General features: G+C 42.7%; 1 protein-coding gene across 6 annotated transcripts in view; it reads right to left on the bottom strand.

Annotated features, from left to right (window-relative positions):
• MYO9A (myosin IXA) overlaps positions 1 to 14,663 on the bottom strand; it is a 140,606-nt gene that overhangs the window by 84,744 nt on the left and 41,199 nt on the right. For all 6 annotated transcript variants that reach the window (XM_083871017.1, XM_083871018.1, XM_083871019.1 and 3 more), the window contains exons 6-8: positions 13,147 to 13,244; positions 11,043 to 11,169; positions 3,740 to 3,829 (exon numbers count right to left, since the gene is read on the bottom strand). In XM_083871017.1, coding sequence (XP_083727143.1) covers positions 3,740 to 3,829; positions 11,043 to 11,169; positions 13,147 to 13,244 — 315 coding nt within the window. The remainder of the gene's footprint in view (positions 1 to 3,739; positions 3,830 to 11,042; positions 11,170 to 13,146; positions 13,245 to 14,663) is intronic.

The raw sequence follows: 14,663 nt of genomic DNA, 5'->3' as shown, positions 1-14,663 counted from the left end.
GCCAGAGGGCAGAGTTAGGTGAGATATTGGGAAGGAATTCCTCTTTGTGAGGGTGGGCAGGCCCTGGCACAGGGTGCCCAGAGCAGCTGTGGCTGCCCCTGGATCCCTGGAAATGTCCAAGGCCAGACTGGACAGTGCTTGGAGCAACCTGGGACAGTGGAGGATGTCTCTGCCCATGGCAGGGGGTGGAACAAGATGAGCTTTAAGGTCCCTCCTAACTCAAACCCATCTGTGATTCCATGATGTCCATCCACAAGTTGTCCCCACTTTGCAGTACCTTCTACCCAAAACATGCCAGAATAAAAGATGTAGTTTCACTCAAATTACTGCAAAGATGAACAGAACCAGGAACAGTCAGTCTGGTATCAATTCATAACTGAAGGAGAATGTTTCAAGCGACCTGCCAAGTGTTCAAACCACTGTTTAAAAAAAAAAAAAAGCCCCAAACCACAGGACTGTGTTTCCAATCAGTGCACAAGAAGAAGGCAGGAGCATGCAGACAGCCAGGAATGTGACATCACTGCAAATCCAACAAAGGCAATCTCTCCATGTGCTCCGGGGCTGCAGCTCGGGAAAGGGGAAGAGAAAAGGCTTGGCTTGGAAAATAAAACTCCAGTCTCAGCTCTGAAGCCTCCAAAATACCAAAGGGAAGGATCCCTACAGGCCAACTCTGCCCATTCAAGATTGTTAAGGGGGTTGACAGTTGTCACAGCAGGACCCTGAGGGCACAAATCTCTCAGGAGCCAGGCTGGGATTATGGAATGATCACACTCACTTTCCACAAAAAGCATTTCTGTGTGGAGTTGTCATCTTCACATACTCCAACACTGATGGAAGGGATTGGCAAATGTCAGCCCCTGTGCAGAGCACAGAAAGTGAAACATTCTAGAATGGAGCAGATGCACATGGGAATCTCATCAAAGCCCAAAACCCATCCCAAACTTAAATCTCAAGCCTTTTACACAGAATCCCAGATGGTGTGGGCTGGAAGGGACCTAAAACCTCGTCTCAATCCATCCCCTACTGTGGGCAAGCCCCATCCAACCTGGCCTTGGACAGTTCCAGGGATGTAGCATCTATCACCTCTCTTGCAGTCTGAAGACTGATAGATCCTATCTGCTCTTCTTGACAGTGTCAAAAAGCAAGGACATGCCAAAGTGACATTATACAATACTTTTTCTGAGTGCCTGTGGAGCAGAGTCTTTTCCAGACAAACTCCACTGAAACCTTCAGTGTACCAAGCTATGAAAAATCCCACAGGCATCTGAAGAATAAAATAACTTCTGTATCCATCAGGAAAGGCATCTGCTATATGAGATGAGCTACAGAGGTTGTGGTGGGAGACCCATGTCTGCAAATCCTTAAACCCTCAATGGCTCCATCCATTGGAGCCGAATATAATGCTCCTTTATTAAATACCCAGGAATAACCAGCCCGTTGATTCCCAAGAGTCCAGTGAGTCATGAGTGGGGATTATCAGACATCTTTGTGAAGCCCCAAAATGTCAACACGAATCCCACTCTTCCTTCCTGATTCAGCCAGATCTGAATTTAAGTCTGTCCTCCCACTCCCTGAGCCTGAGGAAGACCAAGAGAAGGCCTCTTACCATGGGGAGGTTCAAGTTGGTGCATCTCAAATTCTGCTCTGTGAGCACTGAACCTGCTCCCAGAGCAAGGTCACTGCTGGATAAAATTTGGTGGTCAGGATGCTGATGATGTTAGGAGCTGAACAAAAAGCACAGGAGGTGCTCATCTTAACACAATTCACAACTTCTTCCAAAATGATTTTGTCAAGGAGATCACATCAACTATTCCCAAAGGAGGCTTGGCTCCTTCGTCTTCCCTCACAGCCCCCCCACCCTGATCTTTCCTTTCTTCTACTGATATCAGTGATAAACCTTTCCAAGGGAACACTTGAGATTTGGGAGCAGCCATATCACCCAAAACATTTGGGAAAGCACTTGAGAAACTCATGCTGAGCCACTCTAGTTCTAAAGAGGTGTCTTCCAATTCAACAGAAACAGCATCAAGGTAAGGCCGTTCCCAGCTGTGTCAATACATTACAGATAATACAGAATACAGAAATTGAGCAGCAGGTCAAGGGAGGGGATTTTGCCCCTCTGCCCTGCTCAGAGCTGCCCCAGCCCTGGAGCCCAGCACAGGGAAGGACCTGGAGCTGCTGGAGAGAGTCCAGAGGTGGCACCAGAGTGATCAGAGGGATGGAGCAGCTCTGGGGTGAGGAAAGGCTGAGAGAACTGAGATTATTCAGCCCAGAGGAGAGAAGGCTGTAGTGCCTAAAGGGGCTCCAGAAGAGCTTGAGAGGGACTTGGGACAAGGGTCTGGAGGGACAGGACAATAGGAAATGGCTTCAACTGACAGAGAGTAGGATTAGATGAGATATTGGGAAGAAATTGTTGGCTGTGAGGGTGGGGAGGTCCTGGCACAGGTTGATCAGAGAAGCCGTGGCTGCCCCACCCTGGATGGGCCAGGCCATGTTGGATGGGGCTTGGAGCAATCTGGACCATGGCAGAGCTTGGGACAAGATCATCTTTAGGGTCCCTTCCAACCCAGCCCACTCTATGATACCATTATTCTAAGGACCCTCCAGCAGAAGGGTAGTGCTCAGTTTCAAACTTTTCTAACCATTTTTTAAATGTCTGTGCCCAAGATAAAGGAAAAAAAGTAGAAATACCACATTGACTAAATGTCCATCACAAAGACCCAGTGAGAGCCCTTGTGTGCCCTTTGTTAGGGCACATCACCTTTGCACAAAGGCAACACTTCACTTCTAAAGATGAAAGCTCAGTGACAGTTACTGAGCCTTAACACACCCTCAAAGTGGGAGAAAAGATGTTTTTCCCCCCCTGGAAAAAGGAGTCAAAATATCTCCAGCTGACCCCAGTGACAATATGATGTGTTTACTTATTTGTGACACAACAGGCTGCTCTCAAATGCTATTCAAGGGGCTGTAAATTCTCACACAACCCCACAACAAGAGGAAATGGAGGAACCACGTGTGGTGTGACACCCAGTGTCCCTAATCCGGGGGATATAAGAGGATTAGAGGCAGAAATAGCCAAAACAAGTAGTTTAGGAGAACGGAACTTAGGTATTTTGAAGAATGTAAGAGGAAAAAAATTGTTTCTCTTTACCAGCCATAGAATAAAGTTCGGAATTCCTGAAAATCCCATTCACATCCCATATAATTACACTGGAGTCTGAGAGAAGCTGATGGAGTTGTGGGTGCCCCAAATCATCACACAAGGGCCCAGGTTGTGAGGAGTCTGAGGAAAAGCCATTAGAAATCTCCTATGGAGATCTGCAGCTCCTGCCATACAAGGACCACCACTGACACAGGCACTCAAGAAGGCAGTAAAAATTTCCTGGAGTCTTGGGTCAATACTCTGCTGTGGAATCAGTGCTCCAGCTTGAGGAATGATGTCTGGAGATGAACACTTGCACCTACACACACTCACCAATGCACAGCTCTGCTTTGGAAACTCTCACACAACCACAAGTCATTAAAGCACTCACAAGCCATCAGAATAAAGTACAAACCTGCCTTCCAGGAATGGAAGAGAAGAAAAGTCAATCATTTCCTAGATTAGGACACCCATTATCCTCTCCTACATTATTTTGACATAAATAAATAAAAACTGAAAGAAAATCTGAGTGTGCATCTCGAAGTATTGAAAACCATTCCAAGAGTTGCCTTTTAATAACAAACATCATGTACTGACCTCTGCCAATTTGTATGGTAAGATCAGCTTCTCTCCCACTGTCACTGTCTTTCTGGTCACCAGGGCCTCAAACAGCATCTCTTCTTTCACCTAAAACACAAGTACAGATGTTAATGATTACTCTAGTGATCTTTTTTACTTCAAATCCAGTTTAAAAAATGCTAACATTCAAACTTAAAAAAAAAATAAATCTGTGTAAACACATTTAAATTTCACAATTTAATTTAAAAAAAATTAAACCACTTTCACCAGCCCTTGCAGAGTTAAGTTCAATGGGTAAAAACATGCCATTGGGAGGAGCCAACTCAGCACATAAATCCAGCATCAGAAACCTAACACCAGGGTATTCAAAGGAACCTGATTTTCTGCATTCAGGCATCCCAGTTGTAGCAATTTCCCATTGCTTTCCTCATTTCCAGTGTGGCTCCTCCCTCCCACACTTTCTCTTGGCAAAATAAGTCAACTTCCTAGTGTTGTCAAGATGAAATCATACAAATTACTCTAGAATAAGCCAAGCAGTGTCATCAGTTTTAGAGATATACAAGTGAAGGAGGCTTTTTTTTTTTTTTTTTTTTGTGCTTTTAAGGGTGGGGAGGAGTCAGAAGGAGGAAGAAATCTTTGGAAAAGCACCCGATATTTACTCTGCTATTGGCACTGGATGTTTACTCCCTAAAGCCTCAGTTCCTGGCAAGGTGACAGTCTCTAATCAGCCCTCACAGGTTTGCAGAACAAAACTCAGTTGTGTAAACACAGACACTTCAGCAAGGAGGAAAACGGCGCTGACAAATTAAGTGGTACCTGCAGCTGTTGGGGAAAAGCCTCTTTCCCAATCAGTTTCAAGACCCTCTTAGTTTGAGGAATTCAGAAGGTGTCCTCTCTCCCAGAATACATCAGTTAAACCTAAAGACTTTGAGTCATTGACTGATCTCCACTAAATTTCCAAGTCAAAAAAGACATCATGAGTCCGGGTGAAAATCTTGGAGCCCAGAATTAATGGATGCGGATTGATACAGAGAAGCTGCCCTGAAATCTCTACAAACTGCTAATCCTACCTGAAAGACTCCAGGCAGGCACCAGACCTCCTCTGGACATCTCTGATTGTTCAAAATGCACATTCCTGAAGCCTTTATCACAGGGAAACACTTTATGATTTGACATGGAAAATGGGAAATACAGACATCTAACAATTGGACTGAACAATCTTAGAGATCTTTTCCACTCAAAACAATTCTTTGTATGTACTTTGACTTAAGGGTTTAGTCCAGGAATAAGTATGAAGAGGAAATGCAAACAGGACAGTGGAAGGTCAGGAATCTCACAAACCATAGCAATAATGATGCCCTTCTGTACAAAAATCTCCTTCTGCCAAAACTACTATTGTGGGAGTCTATCTGATAAAATCCAGGGAGTTTTTATATAACCAATCCTTCCTGCAACAAGAACTTGTTGCTGTGGAAATCAGAATACATCAATTCACCTGTATATGATGTCACCTGCCAGCAAGGTCTCCATCACTGGGCATGACACTTTGAGGTTCATTTCTTTAGTGCTCAGCACTACTGAGGAGCCCCCAGTTCTCACAATCTGATTTTACCTTTCAAAATCAAGCAGGGGAAAAAATAATCTGCTGGTTCATCCAGGGATCCACAGCAAGATTTTACATTTGGTTTCTATTCCTCTAATTCACCAAAATATGTAATTTTGCAATTTTCGGCTCTGTGTACACTCTTCCAGCAGCTCTTGACTGTGGCACCATCGGCTGCTCTCCTCAACTGCACAACTTGGAACAAAAGTGAGTTTCACACCATCCATTATCCCACTTCAGGGATGCTGCAAACCCACAGCCAGCACGCTGGCTTTTTTTAATTATCCAAGGCAACGAGGCAGAGGGGTGTCAGATGGCTCCTAATCAAAACAGTCCAAAGAAATATTCCTCAACAACATAAACACTTCCAAGTCCCAGATTTGTCAGCAAACACAGGGATTTTAAGCAATTTAAACAACTACCCACGCCATCTCTCACCATCCCCATCTCATGGTCACCCCAGTTCTTTCTCCCCCTGCTCTCTGGATGGAGGGAACCTGTGGATGTGCATCCTTCATCTCCTGACCTGGGGAGATTCCATTAAATCATCTTGTACAAAAACACTCTTGGCAAGGATGGGAATCCCTGCATCTCCCCAGGCCCCTGACTGCAATTACCACCCAGTGGAGCTTGATCTTGATTCCTCCATTGCCTCTGATGAACACCACGGGTGCAACCAAATCATCCTGATCTGCATTCAAGGTCACAGCATGAAAGTAGCTGACTCCTGATGCCAGGGAGGAGCCACTGGAGCTTTCTAAAGATAAACCCAGCACGTGCTGATGAGTCAGGACATGGAGATACTTGCAGCTTCCCCACATCCTACACCTCCTCCTCCAGTAAGTGTCAAACACTAAAATAGGGACACCCATTGGTGCAGAGCAGCAAAGAGGAGAACTCCACTTATTCCTCTGTGCCCCAGGAGTTTCACTCTTGGGTCACATTTCATGGATTTTTGCTTCCTGGTGCTAAAGGGCATGACCTGCTCTCCTTCTTAAACATGGCCTGCAGGAGTTTAGATCTTAATTACAGGGACAAAATGCAGATTTAAGACTTCATTGCCCCAAGTGGGCCCAGAGAGGGCTGGAGGCCTCAAGCTCCATGAGCCAGTGAGGGGTGACCAGCAGCACCACAGCCGGGAACGTCAGCGGAGCATGGCAGGAGCAGGGAGCCAGCAAAGGCTGGGCTGGGGCCAAGGCAGGCAGAGACTGCTCCTCCAGCAATTCTGTAATTCTGGGGTTTTATACTAGAGCAGCTGAACAAAAATGAACCATTTCCAGCTGGAGAGCAAGAAAACACCACGTTTTGTCTCTCCTTCCATATTTGAGAAAGGGATTACAGTGCTGAATGCTCACTCTAAAGATGCCTCGTGTGGAGTAACTGAAAATAAATTCAGATTTCTATCAGCTCTTCTTGGAAAATAGCTGAACCTTTTCCTCAGACTTTCTTTCAAATAACCAGAGAGTTAGAAAGGATGTGAGGGAATGGCTGGAGCTGTGTTAGGGAGGTTTAGGTTGGATATTGTGGAAAGGTTCTTCCCCCAGAGGGTGGTAGGGCACTGAACAGGCTCCTCAGGGAATTGTGACCTTGTCACAGTCCCAGGGCTGCCACAGCTCAGTTTGGACACGGCTCTCAGGCATAGGGTGGGATTGCTGGAGTGTCTCTGCAGGACCTGTGTCTATGAAGGGCCTGGAGTTACACTCAACAGTATTTGTGGAGGCCTCCCAACTCAGCATATTCTGTGATTCTCTTGTTTTCTGACTCTAATTCTGGCTCAAAATTTTAAATCTGATGATGATATCCCTTCTCACTGCAGGGATGTTGGACCAGATGAACTTTGGAGGCCACTTCTAACCTCAATAATTCTGTGATTCTACAAAACATCATCCAGGAAAACAAATCCAGAAGAAAAAGCTGGAAGCAAGCACTGTCTGCTTCATAATCCTTACCCCCTCCCCAATTAATTTCCAGGACATTTATCACAGGAGGAGCCCCAGTGCCTGTGGGATCCCTCTGGGAAGCTGAAGGCCATTTTTTAGTGGAAGAAGCACATAAATCTTCTGGAGAGGCCAACTTTAGCTCCAAACACAAATGTGCACTGGGAGATCTGGCAAAACTAATTTAGGCCACTTGATAACTTGTTTTGCATTGAGGTTAGGTATTGCACTGGTTACCTAAATCTAAAAACTGAACACAAAACTGCTCCACTGGGCAAAGACAGAATTTATCTCCTTACTCAATGCTGCATCCATGGAAATTATTCCACATTTCAGTAAACACACACAATTAAAATGTTCCTCCTGTTCCAATGAAAAACAAAAAGTCTCTTTTAATGTCAACTAGATAATCTCTAATGTATTATTTCTGTTAATAAGCCCACAAATGAGCTTTTCCAAATTTTTCCCCCAGAAACACAAAGGTTTATCCAGTTTTACACAACCCTCTATGATTTCTGCCCAGGCCCTGGAATATTTGCAGTGCTTGCACAGGACTCCATGTCTGCTCGATCCATCAGGCAGCCTTGACATCACTCCCCAGCACAGCATTTCAGCAGAGTTTAAACAAAGGCCCTGAAAAACCTGCCAAAAGCATCACATAATCCACATGCTATGTCTATTCCTGAAAAAAAAAAATAAAATGGAATTGGGGTTTTACTGTAAATGAAACAATGATCTGCAGAGTCTGGCCAAAATCCTACACTGCAGTTTCAACAAATGCTGCTCTGGATGGTTTAATACAGGAAAAACATATTGGATGGGGTTGTTGATACCTAAGAAAAAACAAATCCATTGCAGATCATCATCATCTCCTCCCAGATTCCTTCAAAAAAATCTCTGTATTAGCTTCATTTTATAGGGACACAAATCTCATTACATTTTATAGGGACACAAATCACAGAGGGAGGATAGTAGTGCAGTGGTGCTGCATTAACTGGTGCAGCAGGGAAATTCCCCCAGTTACCATTACAGGTTCCAACACAAACCAACCAGCTCACAAGAATTTGGGCCAGATTCTCAAAGAAGACCCAATTTTTGCCCAGGTTTTTAATTTCAGCCAGGCTGGTGGTTCCCCTCCTGCCCTTGGAGGCTCCATCCCCATCAGAGCCATACTGGAGCACCTCTGCATCCCCTCCTGGCTGCTCTCAGAGATGGCCAACACAGCTCCAGATGGATTTTTTTCCTTCTCTTTTCCATGTCAAATCCTTCAGTTAACAAATCCAATGAGTCATTTGAGTACAAAGACCAACCCAAAAGTTTCCCCAAGATAAGGAAGTATCAGATCACAGTTTCTTCCATCCCTTTACTGTGCTCTGGACAGTCCCACCAAACAGCTGGTGACCACAGGAAAGGAAGTTCAACTCTTTATCAACTCATATTACTTTTATTCTGAGATGATTTTTCAGTTATTAGTGTTCAATGCCAAGATCTGGAGAGGGGATTAACAACTTTTTCAAGTCAATTCATAATTTTAGCAACAATGGGAAAAGCAAAACTGTTCAGTGACCACAACAAAAAAAGAATGCAATAAAAATCATTACTCAAATGAGAAAAAATACAAAGTGTCAAATGTTTTAACCAGTATTTTAGGTCTCTGGCTGAGTAGAACTCATTGCATTTAATGTGGAGTTTTAAGTAGCCAACTAATGAATAAAGAGTAGTGGCTGCTCTTTGTAATGATGTTTCATCTGTTTGAACCCTTTGGTTCTTCCTTTGGGTTAAACCTGAATAAGCAGCAACTTAAGGTCTGCAAAGAGAAACGTGGCACTTCATAAAGGGAAATCAAGTCTGAAAATGAGATTATTTGCTTTATTTCAGCTGATGTCAGCAAGTCTATTGAAAGGTTTACACTTGGAGACAGCAAATACTTCCAGTTCCACGGATCAATTGTCACCTAAATGCAGCTTTAAGGGACAAACAACACCACTTACCCAAACCCAGTGATGCATTTCATTAGATCTCACCTTAATGCAGCAAGCATTGTCTCCATCTAAATAACAAGCATTTTATGTTCTACATGGTCATTTAATTTGCAAAAAGAATTACTAAGATGAACAAAATTGATCAATTTGCTCAGCTACATCAGATCCTAGTGGGTGTTTTTTGTTTGTTTGTTTTCTGGTTTTTGGGGTGCTTTTTGCAAATGGTGAAAAATAAATACACTTATTTATTTTTACATCTCGTTGACACTACCTGGGGGTGCTGTTCCAGCCCATGGCATTAAGGCACTTTTGGATTGACAGAGCTCAGCCAATGCCTCATTTCACATAATCATGTCTAAAAACCACCCCGCGACCTCCCCACGTGCAGATGTTGAAAAAGGGTTTGTTTGCAAAGGCAAAGACCCAAAGCCTGGAACTTTTTCAGATCTCTAAGTCACTCTCTTACTCAAAACTTTTTTAAAAAGCAATTACTTAACTGACTTGGCCACATTTAACAGGGTAAAATCAACAACATTTTCCTCCCCACTTATATTTTCCTTCTGTTTATTTCTGTGATCTCCAAGGCCAAGATGCAAAGAGCATCCAGCTGCTCAAACCATATTTTACAGAAGCTCTCCCCTCCCTAAATTCAAAGCATTAATGAAGTGCTTTGAAAATCCCTGAGAGCAAATTCCCAAGTTCTGTAGGTAGGGAGATAACACAACAGTTATTTAATGGAATGACTGAGAAGAGCACCATGTGTACACCAAAGAACAATTGTCTTCTGATTCTACCATAAAATCAGCACAAAATCACCTTCTAGACCATCTAGGGTACAAAATGGTAAAGACAGTTGTTGCTATAATCAACTACAAGAAAAACATTTCAGTTGCAAGAGGTTTAGAGCATTTCAAGTGACGTGAGACAGCAAGGGGAGCTTCTGGCCACCTCAAACCATGGAAGGAGGTTTTTCAGCTCAGCTCTTGAAGGCTGAAGGCCAGCAGGGCAAGTTGGCTCATTCAAGACTTTTCTCATGAAAATAAGTGCCACAGCTTCAGAATCTGCTTGGGCTGACAGAGCAGATCTCCTAAGAACTAATTTAATGCTTTTGCATTGATTTACAGAGCTGGACATGGCCCCTGGGCCAGCTGGGCAGGGACCTAGAAACCCTTTCCAAGGGACAGCAGCACAGCAGTGGCTCACAGAGGCCAAGGTATGAGGTCCTAAACAGCAGATAAGCAACAGATGCACCAAAGAACTCCATAACAGGCCCATAAATAGGGACTAGAGGGATGAGATGGGCCTCCAGCATCTCAAACCCAGCCCTTGTGGAATCTGGCAGGAATAACAGACAAAAAACATGGAGAGGGAGCTCAGCACAGCCAGCATGGAACCAAAACATGGGGCTATGGTTGCACAACTGGTCGAGTTCCTCAGACAGACTCTGGAACAGATTTGAGGAGCACCAGCTGAAGGCTGGCAATTGAAGACACTGCCATGTTGGACAGCAGGTCTGTTTTGCATCCAGACACTGCAACCTTTCACATGTAATCACAGAAACAGGACTTTCACTCAATGAAACCTGAAGCTGAAGAGTAGAGGCAAAAATCCTGCATGAAAATCCTCTTTTAAAAAATTCCTGTACCTTTTCCCTGGCAAACATGAACTGCCCATAAGAATGGAAACACACAAGAACTTACTCTCTGCTGAAACTGGAAATAACTTGTGCATGTTTTGTGTCCTAAATCAGAGGTGGCTTGTTTGGTGTGAAAGTTTCAGGAGGGGAAGCAGAGCCTTACCTCCAGCAGCTCTGACACAACAGGCAGTATTTCAGGGTTGCAGATATCGATGGAGTCATCCCGGTAGGTTTTCTTTTTGTACCGGATGTTCCCCAGGTGCAGAATCGCCGACAGCAGAGAGAAGATCCTAAATAGAGAGGATTCAGTTTCACTCGGTTCTTAATAAAGTGAAAGAAGCAGCAAATTTCACCCCCAAGGGCCATGTCCCTCTGTAGCTCATTCTTCTAATTTTCAATCCAAAGCATCCACTTCACCTCATGTCAAAAAGGTTTTCATTTAGTCAAGTACCAAACTTGCATCCATACAGTCTCCTTGAAAGTTCTTTAACACATCAAAACCCACATTTACCAAATTACAGCCCACGCTGTAAAAAAAAAAATAATAGAAATCCTCCAGTAATCTTGATTCCCAGATTAAATATTTCTCATACAATTGTATAAATTACGGGGTAGAGGGGCAATGGCCATGCAGATGATCCCTCTTAGTCTCCTGGGACATGTGTTTTTGTCACCTTTTGGGATCTAGTCTCAGCCAGGAACAAAAGACTGTACAAAACAGCAAAACTGCTTTTATAATATCTAAGCAACTGAGACAAGAAAAGGTGCTACACTTCAAGTAAATTTATCCAACCAATTTTTCTGTTTTGAGGGAAGTTTGGTCATTTTTAAGTTATCTTCCCGCCAAAAAAAAATAGAATCAGACACTCAAAGAATATCCTGAGTTGGAAGGGATCCACAAGGTACATCAGGACCAGTTCCTGAGCCATGACTTCAGCTATAAGCCCTGTTTGTCCCTATTTCTACGCTCCCTTGGGAGCTAAAAACAAATAAACCCAAATGTGATTCTTAGCTATGCCACCAGCTTGTCTGGACAACACACCTTCACCTCTCCAAGTCCTCCCTTATCTCCAAAACAGGGATACTGACTCCCTGTGAATTTCAGGATGCAATTTATAAAAATTTCTTTTCTCTTCCCCATGTTTTGCTATAAAGAAATTACTTTTTAAAGTACAGTAGTATTTAAAACATCCTTCCTATATCTCAGCTGAAGGTGGCTCCTTATTTGTGCTGCAGATGTCTAACGCCAAACAAAATAAATCTGCTCATATAGTGAAGAATCAACTTTATTTTTGATGTGCAGAATTCACCACGAGCAACTTGTGTAAGGTAAATCATTGCAGAGTAAATCAGAAGTGAGAATTTACTGCATCACCCGACTCTGCTCAGTCCTGACACTTCCTGATTACTTTGCTCAGGCAATTAAACCCCTCAACAGGCTTTAGACAAATCTCGTCCTGAAACCTGATAAAGCAGCCTCTGACACAGAACATATTCACACAGGCCTGGATCCTTGGGTTTATCCACGTGTGTGGGGAAGATAGAGAAAAAGCAGTTTTAATTTCATAATTGATTTGCTACAAGTGAGGGATAAAGGATGAGCTTCCAAAATTTCTCAGCTGTGTGAAAATATCTTTGAGGTAATTTTTAATGCCAAGTTCTTCCCAACCTACTCAAGCCTTTCAAGCCAAAAATCAACACAGGAGGGATTATTTTGTGGGTTTGGTTGGAGTTGACTGTTCTGAACCCTCTAAATCCATGGTGTCAGTGGTATTGCAACCCAGCTAAAGTCCAGTTTTCAAACCAGCAGGTCCAGTGAATTAGTGAAAAAGGCCAGCTGAAAATGAGCCTACACACCTAGAACTGAATGCAAAGGGTTAAGTTTGATGAGGGATAATGAGGGCTTCTGATTAAAGCAGGCTCTGGATTCATGACATGCAGAGTGAGACGTGATTATTCATGAACACTTGAGAAATACTTCAAGATGTCAACTTCTGCCAACGCTCCATTTACATGAAGAGAATTGTTAAGTACAGCAATGATCATGGAATCACAGAATGGTTTGGGTTGGAAGGGACCTTAAACTCATCTGATCCATTCTGCCATGGGCAGGGATGCCTTCCACTGGATCAGATTGCTCCAAGCCCTGTCCAACCTGGCCTGGGACACCTCCAGGGATGGGGCAGCCTCTCTGGACAATGTCCTGCCAATGGAGGTGGCATTAACCAGGATAATCTCCAAGCTATTAAAATGGAAAATAAACTCACTGTCTGCGTGTCTTGGGCAGAAACCCCACCATCTCCATGGCGAGCTGCAGCCGCTCAAAGTCGTGCTTCAGGTCCTCCCCTTCCACGGAGAAACAATCCTGTTGGATCAAACACACAGAGGAAGCACTGACACAAATTAACACCAGATCAGGTCCAGAGGCCAAGTCAATGCTCTGTAAATATCACTGAGTGATCTCCAGGTCTTTTATCAGCAACATTTCCAACCTGGCACTGGAAATATAACACTTTTGGCTAATATTTTCTGGAGATACATCCTTGTTTCCCAGATTTAGCCTTTAAGGAAAGAGGTGAGTCACCCCATTCCAACAGTATGGTGAGAGTTGGTCAGTGTGGGATCCGCCATACACAAAAAGGATGGGAAATAACAACAAGATGAAATCTGTTCCACATTTACAGGCAGTTTGTTCCACATTCAGACCTATAACTAAAGAGGGAAATTCAGTTTCTAAATAGAATTCAGATAACTTTATGTAAATGATCAGTGCATTTAATCCTGTTTGGGAAAGGCAAAGCTTTAAATATATTTTTCAGTAACTTTGCTTGAACCTACCAAGAAGTTATTTCAAATTTCGGAGAATTTGAAATCCAGGATATTTTATACTTCTTGGAGGCTCACGTGCCTGAACAGTTTAGTTCTTCTTTGATATCAGTCACTGACAAGTTCAGAAAAATCCAGTGCCTTCCAGACCCAACCAAAGTTGTCCCGAACCAGTATTTAGGGAACAGAAATGCTCTTTAAATGAATATATAGATGATTAATGCCAAATTTCTTCTGCTTTGGCTCACTGTAGGCCTCCCATGGACTATTTATTCTTCTCTCTGCCTTTCAAGCCTATATTTAATATTCTACCCATTGCTGCCTATAAAAACTACCCACCTATGAATCAAAATTAGTTCATTGTGTAGCACACAACACTGTGCTATTTTAAACCTCAAAGTATTTTACTAACACTTAAATCAAGATTTCTACAAGTAATTAGAGACTTTCAACAAGTTAATCCAAGTGTAAGTAAATATAAATAAAAATTCTATAAAAATCTATTAAAAGCTTATTAAAATAATACACGTAAAAATTGTAGCTGCAGTTGGAATTAATTAAGCAGCTGAATGCACATAGTTTATTTTGATCATTTCCTGAACATTATATTTATCACACAAGGAAATGTGCAAAAAATTTTTGCACAAATAATTAGGAACATCTGCATTAAATAGGGTTATGTAAATCATTGATAAGCCACTTGTACTGATAGTTCAGAAAACTCATCAGAAATACACAATATACAGAATGAAGTTATTTTATAATATCAGCTTTGTGTTTTACAGCACTTAAAGCCTCATATCAACATAGTTCTTCATCCATATCAACAAAGTTCTTCGTCCCACTCCAGAGCATCATTACAGCCATAATTATAATTAGAGTGGAAAACTTTTATTTAAGATATATATTTATTTGTATTATTTATTGTATTGTTGACATATTTAAAATATTTATTGCA

Source organism: Zosterops lateralis (genome assembly GCF_965231275.1).
Source record: "Zosterops lateralis genome assembly, chromosome: 13".
NCBI lineage: Eukaryota > Metazoa > Chordata > Aves > Passeriformes > Zosteropidae > Zosterops > Zosterops lateralis.
This window is presented reverse-complemented; position numbering and strand designations above follow the sequence as displayed.